The sequence below is a fragment of the Tilletiaria anomala genome, assembly GCF_000711695.1.
Source record: "Tilletiaria anomala UBC 951 chromosome Unknown K437scaffold_51, whole genome shotgun sequence".
Lineage (NCBI taxonomy): Eukaryota > Fungi > Basidiomycota > Exobasidiomycetes > Georgefischeriales > Tilletiariaceae > Tilletiaria > Tilletiaria anomala.
The window spans coordinates 28,230-40,979 of record NW_013546971.1 but is presented as its reverse complement, the minus strand read 5'-3'; the positions used below and the strand labels follow the sequence as shown (position 1 = coordinate 40,979).

The window sequence follows — 12,750 nt, the reverse complement described above, 5'->3', positions numbered from 1 at the left end:
GCGAACACGACTGCACTCAATCCCACTCCATCCGATCTACCTACGACAGTCGTATGCAGAAATTCAGCACAGCGGGATCCGCGCAAGGATCATGTTGTTAATGCGCTTTCTGATCCACTCCTGTTCTCCATGCACGTGTACGCGCTGGACAAGGGACGCCTGCGCCTTTCGCCGACTCTCTCCCCAGTGAGGACTGCCGGCCACGCTGCGGCACTGGCGCATGTAGGAAAAAAAGCAACGGCGCGGCGCACGCATACACGCACTATACAAATGCATGCATGCACGGACATACATTGAGTCCGACAAACCACATCACCCCCCATCACATCACCACGCACTCCGACTCGGCGTCCTTGCGCGTAGGCCTCGCGCCCTTCTTGCCCGTGCGCGCACCCTGCTTCTTGAGCTCCGTCAACCGCTGCATTGCGCGCTTGTTGCCCTGCGCTGCTCAGCAAAAGAGGGAAACGTAAAGGCCGGACGGCGTGGGGAGGGGGCAAGGTTCGCTCTTGCTGGTCAGCCCACCAGGAAAGCTTCGCACGCCCTAAGCGCGCGCGCACGCGCACGTACTCACCCGCCGCTCGCATGTACCAACGCTTAGCCTCTTCGACGTTGGCCTCGACGCCGATGCCGACCTCCGAGTAGTAGCCGACGGCATACTCGGCTTTGGGGATCCCCTTCTGCGCCGCGCGGCGCGCCCACAAGTAGGCCTCCGAGTCGCTCTGCTTGAGCACACCCTCGCTGCCGGTCAGGTACCAGCCGCTGAGCGCGAGCTCCGACTCGCCGTCGTTCTTGCCAGCCGCCTTGGTGTACCACGCGATGCTGCGGCGGGGGTCGACGGGGCACGTCAGTGCGCCGTACTCGTACGCTGAGCCGAGCTTGAACTGGCTCGGCGCATAGCCGAGTTGTGCAGCCTGCGTGAACAGCTCGCGCGCGTACCCTTCGTCCGCAACGACCACGCCGTTGTTGGCGCGCTCGTGCAGAAGGCCCAACTCGTGCAGCGCGTGCGGGTTCTCCTCGTCCGCCTGCCCCGCGGCGCGCTTGAGCCAGATGATCGCCTCGCGCGGGTTCTTCTGCTGGCCGAGCAGACCGTTGAGCATAATCATCCCCAGCTTGTACATCCCCGCCGTGTCTCCGAGTGCAGACGCCTTGCGGTAGAACAACACGGCACGGTGGTGGTCCCGCTTGGTGCCAGCACCGACTTCATTGCAGACGGCCGTGCGATACGTCGCTGCGGGGTGGTTCTGCTTGGACGCTTGCACGTACAGGTTGTAAGCCTTCTCGTGGTCCACCTGTAGACCCAGCGAGCCGTTGCCGAAGCAGTTAGCGAGGAAGAACTGCGCCTCAGCGTACGGTGGCTTGCCCAGGTCCATTCCCGTCGTCGCCAGGCGCTTGACCAGCTTTAGGCTCTCGGACAGCAGGGCATCGCGGTACTTGCGCGCCTGTTTGGCTGAGTCGCGCGGATCGTTGATCTTCTTGGCCGCCTCGATGAGGTACTTGGCGAACGCAAACTGCGCCTCCGAGTCCGGATCGGCCTTCATCCGGTGCCGGTACTCGGCAACGAACGCCTTGTTGAACGGGAGGGTCTGCTGCAGCTGCTGCGCATTCGCCGAGTCTTGCCGCTTCTTGCGCTGAGCGGCACTGCTGCCCGAAAGCGTCGTCTCCTGCCGCACCAACCCGGATATCCCGGGCCCCGGTGCGCCGGGGTAGCCGACATAGCCAGCTGCGCCAGCGGCAGTGCTGCGCATCGAGCCATCCGGATAGCCCATGTAGCTCTGCGCGGCGGTAAAGTACGCGTTGTTGGCGTTCTGGTCGTACATCTGCGTTGTGTACCCGGCGTAGTAGGCCGCCTGCGCTGGATCTGCCCCGCCGGCTGCCACCACTGCCGCAGCGCCGTAGCCTGCTGGGTATGGCGCATGATTGTACCCCGCACTGCTGCCGCCCGCAGCTGACGGAGCGTATCCACGCTCATGTGAGTAGTAACCCTGCTCGTCTGTTGCTGACAGCATCAGCCCCGGATCAACGCCGATGCCATATGCCTGCTGCTGCTGCGAGTAATTCCCGTCATATTGCCATGTGCCGCTGAAGCCGCCGTTGCCGCTGCCGGCAACCAAAGCTGCAGCTGCAGCAGTAGAGGGGGACGTGCCGGGTGGAAGGCCATTCCCGGACATGACGCTGGCGATTGCCGCAGCGGGGGGCGCATGCAATGGATCGGCATCACCCCTCACGCCCTTGAGGCCCAACTTCTCCGTGGGTACCTCACCAGCTCGGAGCGCCTGGGCCGTGTCGTCGACCTGGTCGCTGATCGCCTCCAGCGAGTTCTGCGGCTCGACCTCAGCAGCGGAGGAGATGATCTCCTGCTGGGCGTACGTCGCTGCGACGGCCGTGTTGGCCCGGTTGATGGCGGCTGCATGCTGTAATGTAGTGGGGTAGCCGTTTGCTGTTGCTGCTGCTCCGCCGCCACTTCCTGCTGATGCTCCTCCTGCGAGGCTCATTGCGTTCATGGAGGATTGCAGATCGCTTGTGCCATCGTATGCTTCAGCATGAGATGATGGCCCAGCGGCACTGCTGTAGCCCGCATAGCCTTGAACGTTCCGATGCGGATCGATTGTCAGCGCATTTGTGGGGCCATGTGCTCTTCGCCTCGCTTTACTTCACTGTGACTTGCTCACCTGCATGTCCGTCGTACGGATAGGACCCGCCAACGCTGCCATTTCTATCGCGATGTGGCAGGCCCATGCCTCCTTGGCGTTGCTGTTGCGGATGCTGTGATTGTGGATAGTCGCCTGCAACACCGGCATACCGCTGAGCGCTCATCGCCGGCGACGAAGAGTTGGTGGCCGGTGTATTTAAGTAGCTGCCGCCTGCACCCCTGCCAGGTGCCGAAGAGTTGGCGTAGTAAGCAGAAGATTGTGCGACGGTGTAGGCAGACATGTTTGCTGCTGATCACGCTCGCTTGTCCTTGCGAGAAGCTCGTCTCCTGCGAGCGAGCGGGCTGGACGCTGTCTGTGGCTGGCGATCGGCCAGAGCCTGCAAAGGAATACGAAATGTGCGCTAGCAGCAGGTGATTGGGATCTCGCTTTGCCAGCTAGAGGCGATGCGCAGAATGTCCCAGGGTTTCCGAGGCCCCGAGCGGGTGCTGGCAGGGCGCGGCGCTCGCGGTCCGAGTAGGAAGCAAAAGCGGGGCAAGGAAGGTACCACCGCTACTCGTAGGCATGGATGAGCTGCGGTATCTGGCTTGCGATGCGGATCCTACGATACTGAAAAATCTCGCTGATTGGCCGCCATGTGCCTCGCTGCGTGCTGTGCCTGCTGGAAGCTGGGCTGGGCCAGGGCAGGCGTGGAGCGCCCCTTTTGGGATTCTTGTCTGGATCTGCGGCGAGAGGAGGCGGGCGCGAGCAAGGCAGCAGGGGGCTGCGACTGCGGGTTGCTGCAGACTGGGAGAGCAGGGGGGTATCAGCATACAGGGATGTATGTCTGCGTGGGTGATAACAGCTGGATCGAGGGTGGGAGGAAGTGGAGGTGGAGGAGGAGGATGACGGGGGACCACGAAAGACCTCCCTTTCCCGCTGGCTACTACTACGACTCGTACGAAAACTACAAATGCTACAACAGTGATCCATTGCTCCAATAAAAGGGGCAGCAACTGGTGGGACGCCGACGGGAAAGTATGGCAACCCTAGTTACATGTTCGGGAGCGTTGGAGCGGATTGCTTTTGTTAGGGTTGCAGTGCACGGACCATTTTGCGGTCATGGGGCATGAGTGTGCCATCACTGTTGACTGTGAATGGGTGACTGGCAGGCAGCATCGCCACCCGTGGGGGCAGCAACAGCAGCATCAGTAGGTGGCGCGCGAGTCAAGTCAGAGAAGAGTACAGACAGGCAGGGCTGGGCACTGGCGCCCTTGAGAGTCCCAGCAGAGAGAGTCTGTCTCACGGAACACCATCGTCATGCCCCATCTGCCATCCTTCTCGGGTCAAGTCGAGTGAGCAGCACTCTTTCGATTGAAACAACGAACACACCCACCCGCAAGCCGACATCCAGCTTGGTACTCACACAAACGCACGCTCGGGCACACAACTTGCCAGCCCTCCCCGCCGCGCCGCTGCAAGTCAAATTTGCGTTACCCAACATATCCCAGGCGAGCCACAAGAGGAGGCGCTCTCGTTCTTCAATCACAATGGCGGACCAACTGGTGAGTCTATCGCTTCCCCTTCCCTCCCCTGCATCTTCCTCCTCCCCATGCTCCTCTTCCAGTCGGGCAGCGCAGTGCAGCATGGAGGATCGTGTTCATGGAAGAAAGGAGAAAGGGAGGGAGAAGGCGGCACGCTCGGCTTTGCTGCCGCTCCTCGCTCGGCAACAGGAGCCTGCCAGCGCTGGCCATTCGGCAGGCAGGTTGTGAAGATGGGATTAGGAACATTGCACGCGAAGTGGCGCTGTAATCTGGTCAACAGACAGAGGTCTGGTCACCAAATGGAAGACAAGAAGGCGAGCCGCTGTGTAAGCGCTGCAGGACATCCACCGACGTCCTGATCAAGCACAGCACAGCTCGCGTCGGTCCCCATACAGCAGTAGCAACACCAAAACAATCGTACACAGGGACCTGGCTTGCAGCTACACCGCGCACTTCCGGACCTCAGCAATCGGCATTGACTTCAGCTCGCCTGCGTAGCATCGTCGCCGGTGGCCCGCACCAACGACTCGCCGGCTACGCACGCGTCCACCCGGTCGGAACCCACTTCGAGCCGCCCAACACCTGCACAAGGCACCACGTCGCAGCAAGCACGGGCGGCGCAGCTCATGAGAGCGCGTGCTGTGATAGGTCAGACGCATACATCCACGCGCGCGCACGCATACCGTGGAAGCGCTCATCGCCACGAGTGTTTGTGCTACTCAACAGCGGTCGACCGTGCGACACCGACGCCTCTTACCCTTTCCCGGCCTGTTCTGGCGTCGCTATTTGGAGCACCGCATGCATCTTTGGCTTGCACTTGAATCCCGCCTGTCCTGCCTTGGCCTCTTCCTGTCTGCACGCATATATACATACATGCATACTGATTCCCAACTCTCCTCGCTTCATTCCCCCTCACACACCACGCCGATAGACCGAAGAACAAATTTCAGAGTTCAAGGAGGCTTTCTCCCTGTTTGACAAGGGTGAGTCGGCGCGGCATTTTGCGCAGGTCGCTCTCGCAGCGGGGCACGGCTGCTGATCCGCTTCTTGCGGTGCATGTGCCGCATGAGCAGACGGCGATGGAACGATCACGACCAAGGAGCTCGGCACTGTGATGCGCTCGCTAGGGCAAAACCCGACAGAGGCCGAGCTGCAGGACATGGTCAACGAGGTGGACGCCGACGGGAACGGGACGATCGACTTTCCCGAGTTCCTTACCATGATGGCGCGCAAGATGAAGGACACAGATAGCGAGGAGGAGATCAAGGAGGCATTCAAGGTGTTCGACAAGGACGGCAACGGCTTCATCTCCGCCGCTGAACTCAGGCATGTCATGACCAACCTCGGCGAAAAGCTGAGCGACTCGGAGGTCGAGGAGATGATCCGCGAGGCCGACGTTGACGGCGATGGTCAGATCAACTATGATGAATTTGTCAAGATGATGATGAGCAAGGTCAGGACCGTCGCCGCCGGCCGCACTCATCTGTACGTCTCCGTTTTGCTGATCATATTTGTTCCCCCCTCTATCTCTGTGCATACAGTGATCGCTGTGCCGTCGCCGAAGCGCATAAGGCTAGTGCGTTTGCGCATGTAGACCATACTCTGCAAATGAGACTCGGAAGCGAGACTGCGGCACGCGTGGCTAGGAAGATGCTCCGTGGGACGGGATCAGATCGGATGGATGGCAAGAAGGCACAGACGCCCTGCTCCGCTCCCCTCGAGTTTCTCGCGCGGGGCGTACACGCGTGCAGGCTGGGATACCAGCCGCCGGCGAGTTGTAGTGGTTGTTCATGCCCAGTTCAGGCAGCAGGCTGGCACATTGAGATTTCAAGGCTTCATTCTTTTTTGTTGAGTTTGTTTTGGCTGAGAAAAGACGCCGATGAGAGAGCAATTAGGAAAAAAGACGCCGACAAAATTGAACAGCGTTGTCAGAACCCGTTGCTGAGAATTAGGCCATGAGGCGCGTTCTGTTATCGTTTCCGTGCGGCCTCATCTGCTCGCAACCGCCGGACCGGCATGCTCGCTCTTTTCCGCTGCCTGTGGTCTGCAAGCTAAGTGACGATGGCCACTACAATGCCACTGGTGCCTGCAGCAGCGGCGGCGCCTCTCCCCTCAGGACCAGCGCCGCTCCTCGCTATGCTGGCGGATGGGCGTCGCAGCCGGCTGCTCAAGCAGGGCGCAGAGGCCAAGGTCTTCAGTGTGCTCGAAGCGGTCCCCACGCGTCCGAGCGCTGTGACGTATCTCGATGCTGGCGCCTCCACCGAACATGCAGGTGCTCCGCCAGGTGAAGCAGGCAGTGGACGCGTCCTGCTCAAGTACCGCTTCCCCAAAACCTACCGTCATCCGACGCTCTCCGCCACCATCACCGCGCAGCGCACGGCGATGGAGGCGCGCGCGCTCCTGCGCTGCGCCAAGGCCGGCGTTGCTGTGCCCGCCGTGCGCTGCGTCGACGAGAAGAGCGGCGTGCTCGGTCTTGAATGGATCGCCGGCAGGAGCGTGCGCGAGTGGCTTGGAGGGGGAGCCGAGGGAGACGACGAGGCTGCAGCTGGACCCGAGTCGGGAGAGGCAGAGGGGGCTGAAGGGGAGGAGGAGGAAGATGGGCAGGCTGTGCTGAGTGGGGATGACCAACGTGAGTGTCTTATCCCCTTGCCGGATGGTGCACCTTGTACTAACATGTTCTTTTACCCGGGCGAGCAGTCCGTCTGATGGACCTGATTGGCGCGCAGATTGCACACATGCACTCCATCCACGTCATACACGGTGATCTGACGACCAGCAACCTGATGCTTCGACCATGTCCTCACACACACATCGCCCAAGCAAAGGGTAAAGCGAAAGCGGACAGCTCGGACGTGCAAGACCTGACGCGGGCCTTTCTCACGCTTTCGACGGATGGTGAAAGCGACAGCCAATCAGCACAAGCAGCACAAGTCGTGCTCATCGACTTCGGGCTCTCGTCCGTTTCGACATTAGCGGAAGACAAGGCCGTCGACCTGTACGTGCTCGAGCGCGCGTTTGCATCGACGCACCCGGCCAGTGGGCACCTTTTCACGCGCATCCTGGACGTATACTTTGCCCAGCTCGAGCGCAGGATGAAAGGCGAAAGAGTTCCCAAAGGCGGAGTTGCACATTGGATCGATGTGCGGCGAAAGCTGGACGAGGTACGATTACGAGGTAGGAAACGGAGCATGGTTGGGTAGCACGCAATGTCATTGTAATTCTCCTTTCATCCTTTTACTGACTGCAGCAATGATATATGAATGCCTACTTTGCGAAGAGCGTCGACGGGTCGTGTGTATTTAGGACCTACCCTCTAAAGCCCTTCGCAACCCAAAACACCTCTCTGCTCTCTTTCCGACTAGCGGTGATCTTGTCCTTGACGATGCTGACATGGTCGAAGCGCTGCTTCAACGTGAGGCGCAGAAACTCATCCGAGTCGGCCGAAGGGAAAACCTTGCTCACAAACCAGGAGCTGGGTTGTCGCGAGAGCGTCGAGCTGGCAAATTGGAAGGCTGCTGTCACCAAATCGAGCGATAGCACCGTGTCGCGGATCGGATTGCCTGTCGTATTGGCTGAAGAACAAGATGGATGTAGTGGGTGAGCCGTGCGTACGAATTGAGTAGGTGTAAAATGAGAACACTCTGTCTTGAAATGCACCCGTTGGGAATCATCGAATTGTTAGTACTCACCCATCATGTCGCTCAGCACAACGTCGACAAACCCATCACACCCTGCACCCTCTGCACTGTTTTCCTTCTCTCCCAGGGGCAGTGATGTGGAGGATGCTGCTAATACCTGCCGTCGTAACTCGTCCTGCACTTTTGAATCCAAAAAGTCACCCTGAAGCACCGTGGCGCCCTGTATAGGGTCCATGGGCAGGATGTCCAGCGCGAATAACCTGCATGGCGACAGTGTGCTCTTTGAAGGAGGCCTAGCGGTAGTGGCACACGCCTGCACGGCAACTTGAGTCCATCCTCCCGGCGCGGCGCCAAGGTCTACAATGACGCGTGGCCTTCCCGCTTTTGCCTCAGATGAGGCTTGCAAAATGTTGAAACGCTCGTTCAATTGCAGAAGTTTGAATGCCGACCGCGAGCGATAGGGGCCGTCCTGCAATGCATTGCCTAATGCGGGTGCCGATTTCCGGCCTTTGACGAACTTGGGGACATAATATGGATTAGCACATCAGACGTGACTAGCCAATCGGCCTTGAAGTGGATCACGTTCAAAGCGACCTACTGGATCACTTTTTTGTCTCTGAAGATCTGGCACAGATCAATGCGATTTGCGTGTAAGACGAGAGCACGTATGCGGTTACAAAAGGCCAGCGAGTGTGAACCCAGGAGGCACTCACACCTCGCCGACGACGGAGACGCAGCCCGTAACTTTTTGCCAGCGCTGCAAATGGCGCTGGTCCATTTCATTTCGCGAATCGCATTGTTGAACGCTATCTTTCTCGTACCAAGCTCTCGTCGCCCAGATTGATCGAGATCGCTGCCATCTCGTCCATTAACCGTTGGACTTCCGTCAGGACGTCCATCGTATTCGATGCACATGCGATTTACGAGTTCGAGGCGGTTTGTTTGGAAGTGGTTCTTGTACAACCCTACTTCGGCTTACCCGACGGAGATTTGGTTAATGGTTAGAGTAGCGGCTGGAAGTTGACACAATCTTCGCCGGCGATTGGATTGGTCATGGAGATCATTGGTGCCATTCGCCCATCGAGCCACCGCGGTGACGGCTAATCGAGATGTGCAGCTTGTCGTGGTCCAAGCAGGTTGATGCCCTCCGCTCAGGCGATCGCTGCTTTCCTATTCGGGATCCAAATCATGGCGCACAGCGCGCCCATTCAAACGTCTACGATCTCCCCTCCACGGACGACGCACCGCTCGTGCGCTCGCTACTTGACGCCACCATTGGATCGCCCAAACGGTCGTCCAGCGTTCGAAACCCTCCCGTTTGTAGCCACACAGCACCCCTCCTGTCCAATGCAAAGAAGAAACGAAGAACGAAATGATGCCAAAAGATCATCCACAGCCGGTCCAAACGAATGACTATAGTCCCTGTCTGCCGAGCTGATTTTCGAAGCGCTGCTCTACCTGCAAGTGCTGTCCTTGCATCACTTTGCGCTCAATTTGCAAGGATTCGTATGCACTCGTTTATTATTTTCTCATTCAGCTGCGACGAACGCCCTGGTCAAGGCAGTTGCCTATGCAGGTGATGACCGCAGAGACAAAGAATACCGCTGAGGCATTCATAGGCGCGAGTTCGACAGCCGCGGCCCACTTGCTGGCCACACTATCGCGCCTGCCCGAGAAATCTTCCGTATCACTCTATCGCGACTAGCATTCTCCAGCCAAGAGGATGAACGGAGGCCCGCATCGTTGCAGACGCATATGTCGACCATGCCATCATTGCATACTCCTAGCGCATACGGGTCCAAAAGTGCGGCCGAGCACTTCGAGCTCGTGCAAAGCCAATGCCGGGAACTTCAGCGTGTTGCAAAGAGCTGGAGATAGGGAAAAGGAAGCAAACACAAAGGTGCTGGGAACGGAAACTCAAAAGAAAAAGGCAAGCAGAGAAATGCCTCAGTCAGGACGATCGTACTGGACGATGAGAGCGATGGAAGCACGGTCGTCGAGGAAGGACGTGCCGGTACCGGAGCTGTTGAGCATCGTAAGTCCCCGTAGAAAGGACAAATGCAAGGCCATCTAGGCCGAAGGGCCTAGCAGCAGTCCAAGTGTACCCAGGCATAGTAGCGGCCATGGTGCTAATTGGCTTGCTGCGAGTGAGCTAGACGAGTCATGGAGAAGCTTGACTTGTGATGACGCGAGTAGAGTAGTACGGCCGACACACACTGGGCGCCATCTTTGAAGACACCTCTGGTATCCTATTCTCCTGCTTTTACGACGGCGCAGCTCGAACGAACGTTAGAGGTGTTGCAAGCATTTCTCGATCTCCTCAATTACCGAAGACCACTGTTTGCGCCGAATGTAACAGCCTCTGCGGATGCGGCCGACTTGTCGAATCACGCCTCAAAGCGGACGTCAGTGTCTGCTTTGCAGGGATATATAGCAAGTGAATCGCAACTTTCAACGATTGCATCGGATGGGCCTACAAGCCTCAACAATCTGAACGCGCATACCTTGCGCCATGCCTTTCGAGACGAAGGCGAGCCGCCTTCCCGCCAGGCCTCACACGTGCGCATGCACACGCACCTCTCTCCTCTTCTTCGCACGGGGAAGCACATCTGCCTCTGCATGATCGAAGCCGGCGTCCCACAGCACCAGCGGCGACCGTCGAAGACGGAAAGGCTACCTGCTCTCCGCTACTGGACATGGCGCGGCGTTTGCACTGTACCTGTAACAATTAGAGGACCTGGTTCTCTGGCAGCAGGCCCGCTTCGGAGCTTCCTCTTCGTCCAGGCCTGCGGATACAACGCAATTGGAATGCCTGCAGCCGGCGAGTAGAAACGGAGAGGATCGGGCTGTACAGGCAGGTACGCCGAGCTCATCGGCGCTGCCGCGCGAGGGTGCAGCCGACGTCGCCAGTGGTGCAGAAGGCGCAGGGAAGCCCACGGCAAGAGGCAATATATAAGAAATTAGCGAACCGCTACACGCAGGTGCGAGTCCTTCGTCGAGGCAATGCAAGCATGCTCGCGATTCCGTTTCAGTGTCTGCCACCGGCAGCCCCCGCACGAAAGCTGGCAACGCCGCACATGCTTCGCTCATACGACATTCCAGCCGCCTGTAGCTTGCGGCGATCCCGTCAGCGATGTAACTAATCGCTAAGGCAACAAATTCGGTACAGCTCGCGTAACACGCTCAAGGTCCTGCCGCCGCCGCCGTTGCTGCTACTGCGTCCGATGTCAATGTCGCAACATGGCCACCGTCCCCACCGTCTAGTGATATAAAAGTGATGATCAAGCATCTCTTTCGAGATCGCAAAACACCGCACGACCTCCCTGCGCACGTTCAGGCCATGCAGGACCCGCGCAATTTCCACGATGTGCGCCACATTAGGCAGCCCTAACCGGCCCAATCAGTGATGCCTCAGGTCGGCTGGCGGGCGTATATAACCCGTATCTCTTGGTGGAGGAGACCGTCGACGGCGGCCTCTACTGTCCCCGAGCGCCGCTCTGATCCTTCATACGCCTCGTCATTCTGAATTGTCAGGAGCTTCGAACCGCAACGTACCACTTCCTCTCCACTGCTGCCACCCTGTTTAGTCATTTTTTTTTCGCGAAGACAATGACTTCACCGCGCGTCTGATGCTGCAAAGCAGCTTGGCAAAAGGCTGCGCACTGTGCGCTTGTGCAAGAGAATTCTTCTATGATGGCCGCAGGACCGGCTTGCAAAACTCCTGCGGGTCTTTCAAAGCACACCAAGGGGCCCTATATGAGGCCAGCTTTCCAGATCTCTTTGACAGGGCTGCAACTTCGCCACTTTCGATAGCACTGCCCTATCGCGGCACCGGCACCGGTATCAGCGTCCATGCCTTCAGCGGAATTGCACCTGTGAGCGGCATCCATGTCGACGCATTGTCCGAGGGCGGAAGCGTGACATGGCCAGGACGCACATACGCATCCTACAGGTGTTGAGAAAGGTGTGGAGGTCATGGCCATCACAGACAGCTTTGTTATTACCGAGAATGAAGCGTACAGTGACAAGGACGCCGGCGAACTCGACTAAGAAGCATTGACTTCTGCCCGCGAATTCGCCGCGCATATGTTTAATCAACCCCTGGGTAACCTTGACAACGACGATGGGTATGATGATGGCGAGGATGGCGAAGATGATCTCCACTTTATCCCTGCAGGGCCGCCAGACTTCTTCCTACAAAAAGGAGTTATGGATTCCGGGTCCGATTTAAACGATGATGAGGACCGCGAAGACGTCATCTCTCCGCGCGCCATTCTGCACGTCGACGACTACGTTGGCTCCCTCGTTCGCCCACAGAAGCGTGCCCTGCTACGACAACAACCGCTCTAAGGCGCAGGCATCGTGCTCTTCCGCGTTGCGCTAAACTGGCGAATCCTGAAGGAGATCCAGGTCGCCGTGCACAGCAACCTACTCGCTTTCAGGGATAATGACGCTTGGTGAAGTTACTTCAGGGTCCCTCGCAAACCGAATAAGACGGATGAACAATGGGAGGAGCATCGTGCGATCGGCCAGATCTTCCTGTTCGGATGGGACATGCGCCGCGGTCAGGAGCTCGATTCGAACGATCTACAGCCTAAAGTCAAAAACGAGTTCAAACAGCACGACTGGGCCAGATTCGAGGGAGCATACTTGAGCACGTACTTTTTTTTTGAACCGTAAGTTATTTTGGCGAGGCGCATCGGTCACAAACATGATCGCTTGCTGGCCGGTTGGGGTAAACTACAGACCGTTGCTACCTCAGCTTCAAAGCTCGAAAGTCAAACATTGATGGGAACGCACCGCGTCTACTGGGTCGAACCGGAGAACTATGATCCACTTGCTGTCGAAGGGTTGTATCCTCCGGCACTCTTCAGGCACCAAGAAGCCGTTGGCGACCTACTGCAAATCAAAGCCGAGAATATTCCGCAGGAAGAGGCGCCG

The 12,750-nt window shown here is 58.3% G+C and overlaps 5 protein-coding genes across 5 annotated transcripts; 3 read left to right on the top strand and 2 right to left on the bottom strand.

The window, feature by feature from the left end:
- Positions 1 to 309: 309 nt before the first annotated feature.
- Positions 310 to 3,065, bottom strand: K437DRAFT_137623 (HCP-like protein). Its single transcript, XM_013387327.1, has 3 exons — positions 2,670 to 3,065; positions 572 to 2,581; positions 310 to 444 (listed from the first exon to the last, which is right to left on the bottom strand). Exons 1-3 carry the CDS (start codon positions 2,929 to 2,931, stop codon positions 323 to 325), a joined length of 2,394 nt encoding a protein of 797 aa, XP_013242781.1. The 5' UTR covers positions 2,932 to 3,065; the 3' UTR covers positions 310 to 322.
- A 523-nt stretch (positions 3,066 to 3,588) lies between these two features.
- On the top strand, positions 3,589 to 4,662 carry K437DRAFT_137530 (uncharacterized protein). The gene has a single exon (XM_013387326.1). It carries the CDS (start codon positions 3,785 to 3,787, stop codon positions 4,397 to 4,399), a length of 615 nt encoding a protein of 204 aa, XP_013242780.1. The 5' UTR covers positions 3,589 to 3,784; the 3' UTR covers positions 4,400 to 4,662.
- Positions 4,663 to 5,089: 427 nt separating this feature from the next.
- Positions 5,090 to 6,008, top strand: K437DRAFT_290954 (EF-hand). The gene is made up of 2 exons (XM_013387325.1): positions 5,090 to 5,624; positions 5,713 to 6,008. Exons 1-2 carry the CDS (start codon positions 5,286 to 5,288, stop codon positions 5,713 to 5,715), a joined length of 342 nt encoding a protein of 113 aa, XP_013242779.1. The 5' UTR covers positions 5,090 to 5,285; the 3' UTR covers positions 5,716 to 6,008.
- Positions 6,009 to 6,164: 156 nt separating this feature from the next.
- K437DRAFT_257025 (uncharacterized protein) lies at positions 6,165 to 7,452 on the top strand. Its single transcript, XM_013387324.1, has 2 exons — positions 6,165 to 6,800; positions 6,869 to 7,452. The coding sequence occupies exons 1-2, from the start codon at positions 6,245 to 6,247 to the stop codon at positions 7,369 to 7,371; spliced, it is 1,059 nt and encodes a 352-aa protein (XP_013242778.1). The 5' UTR covers positions 6,165 to 6,244; the 3' UTR covers positions 7,372 to 7,452.
- On the bottom strand, positions 7,373 to 8,676 carry K437DRAFT_257024 (23S ribosomal RNA methyltransferase). Its single transcript, XM_013387323.1, has 4 exons — positions 8,523 to 8,676; positions 8,408 to 8,433; positions 7,861 to 8,326; positions 7,373 to 7,743 (listed from the first exon to the last, which is right to left on the bottom strand). The coding sequence occupies exons 1-4, from the start codon at positions 8,590 to 8,592 to the stop codon at positions 7,478 to 7,480; spliced, it is 828 nt and encodes a 275-aa protein (XP_013242777.1). The 5' UTR covers positions 8,593 to 8,676; the 3' UTR covers positions 7,373 to 7,477.
- Positions 8,677 to 12,750: the final 4,074 nt, after the last annotated feature.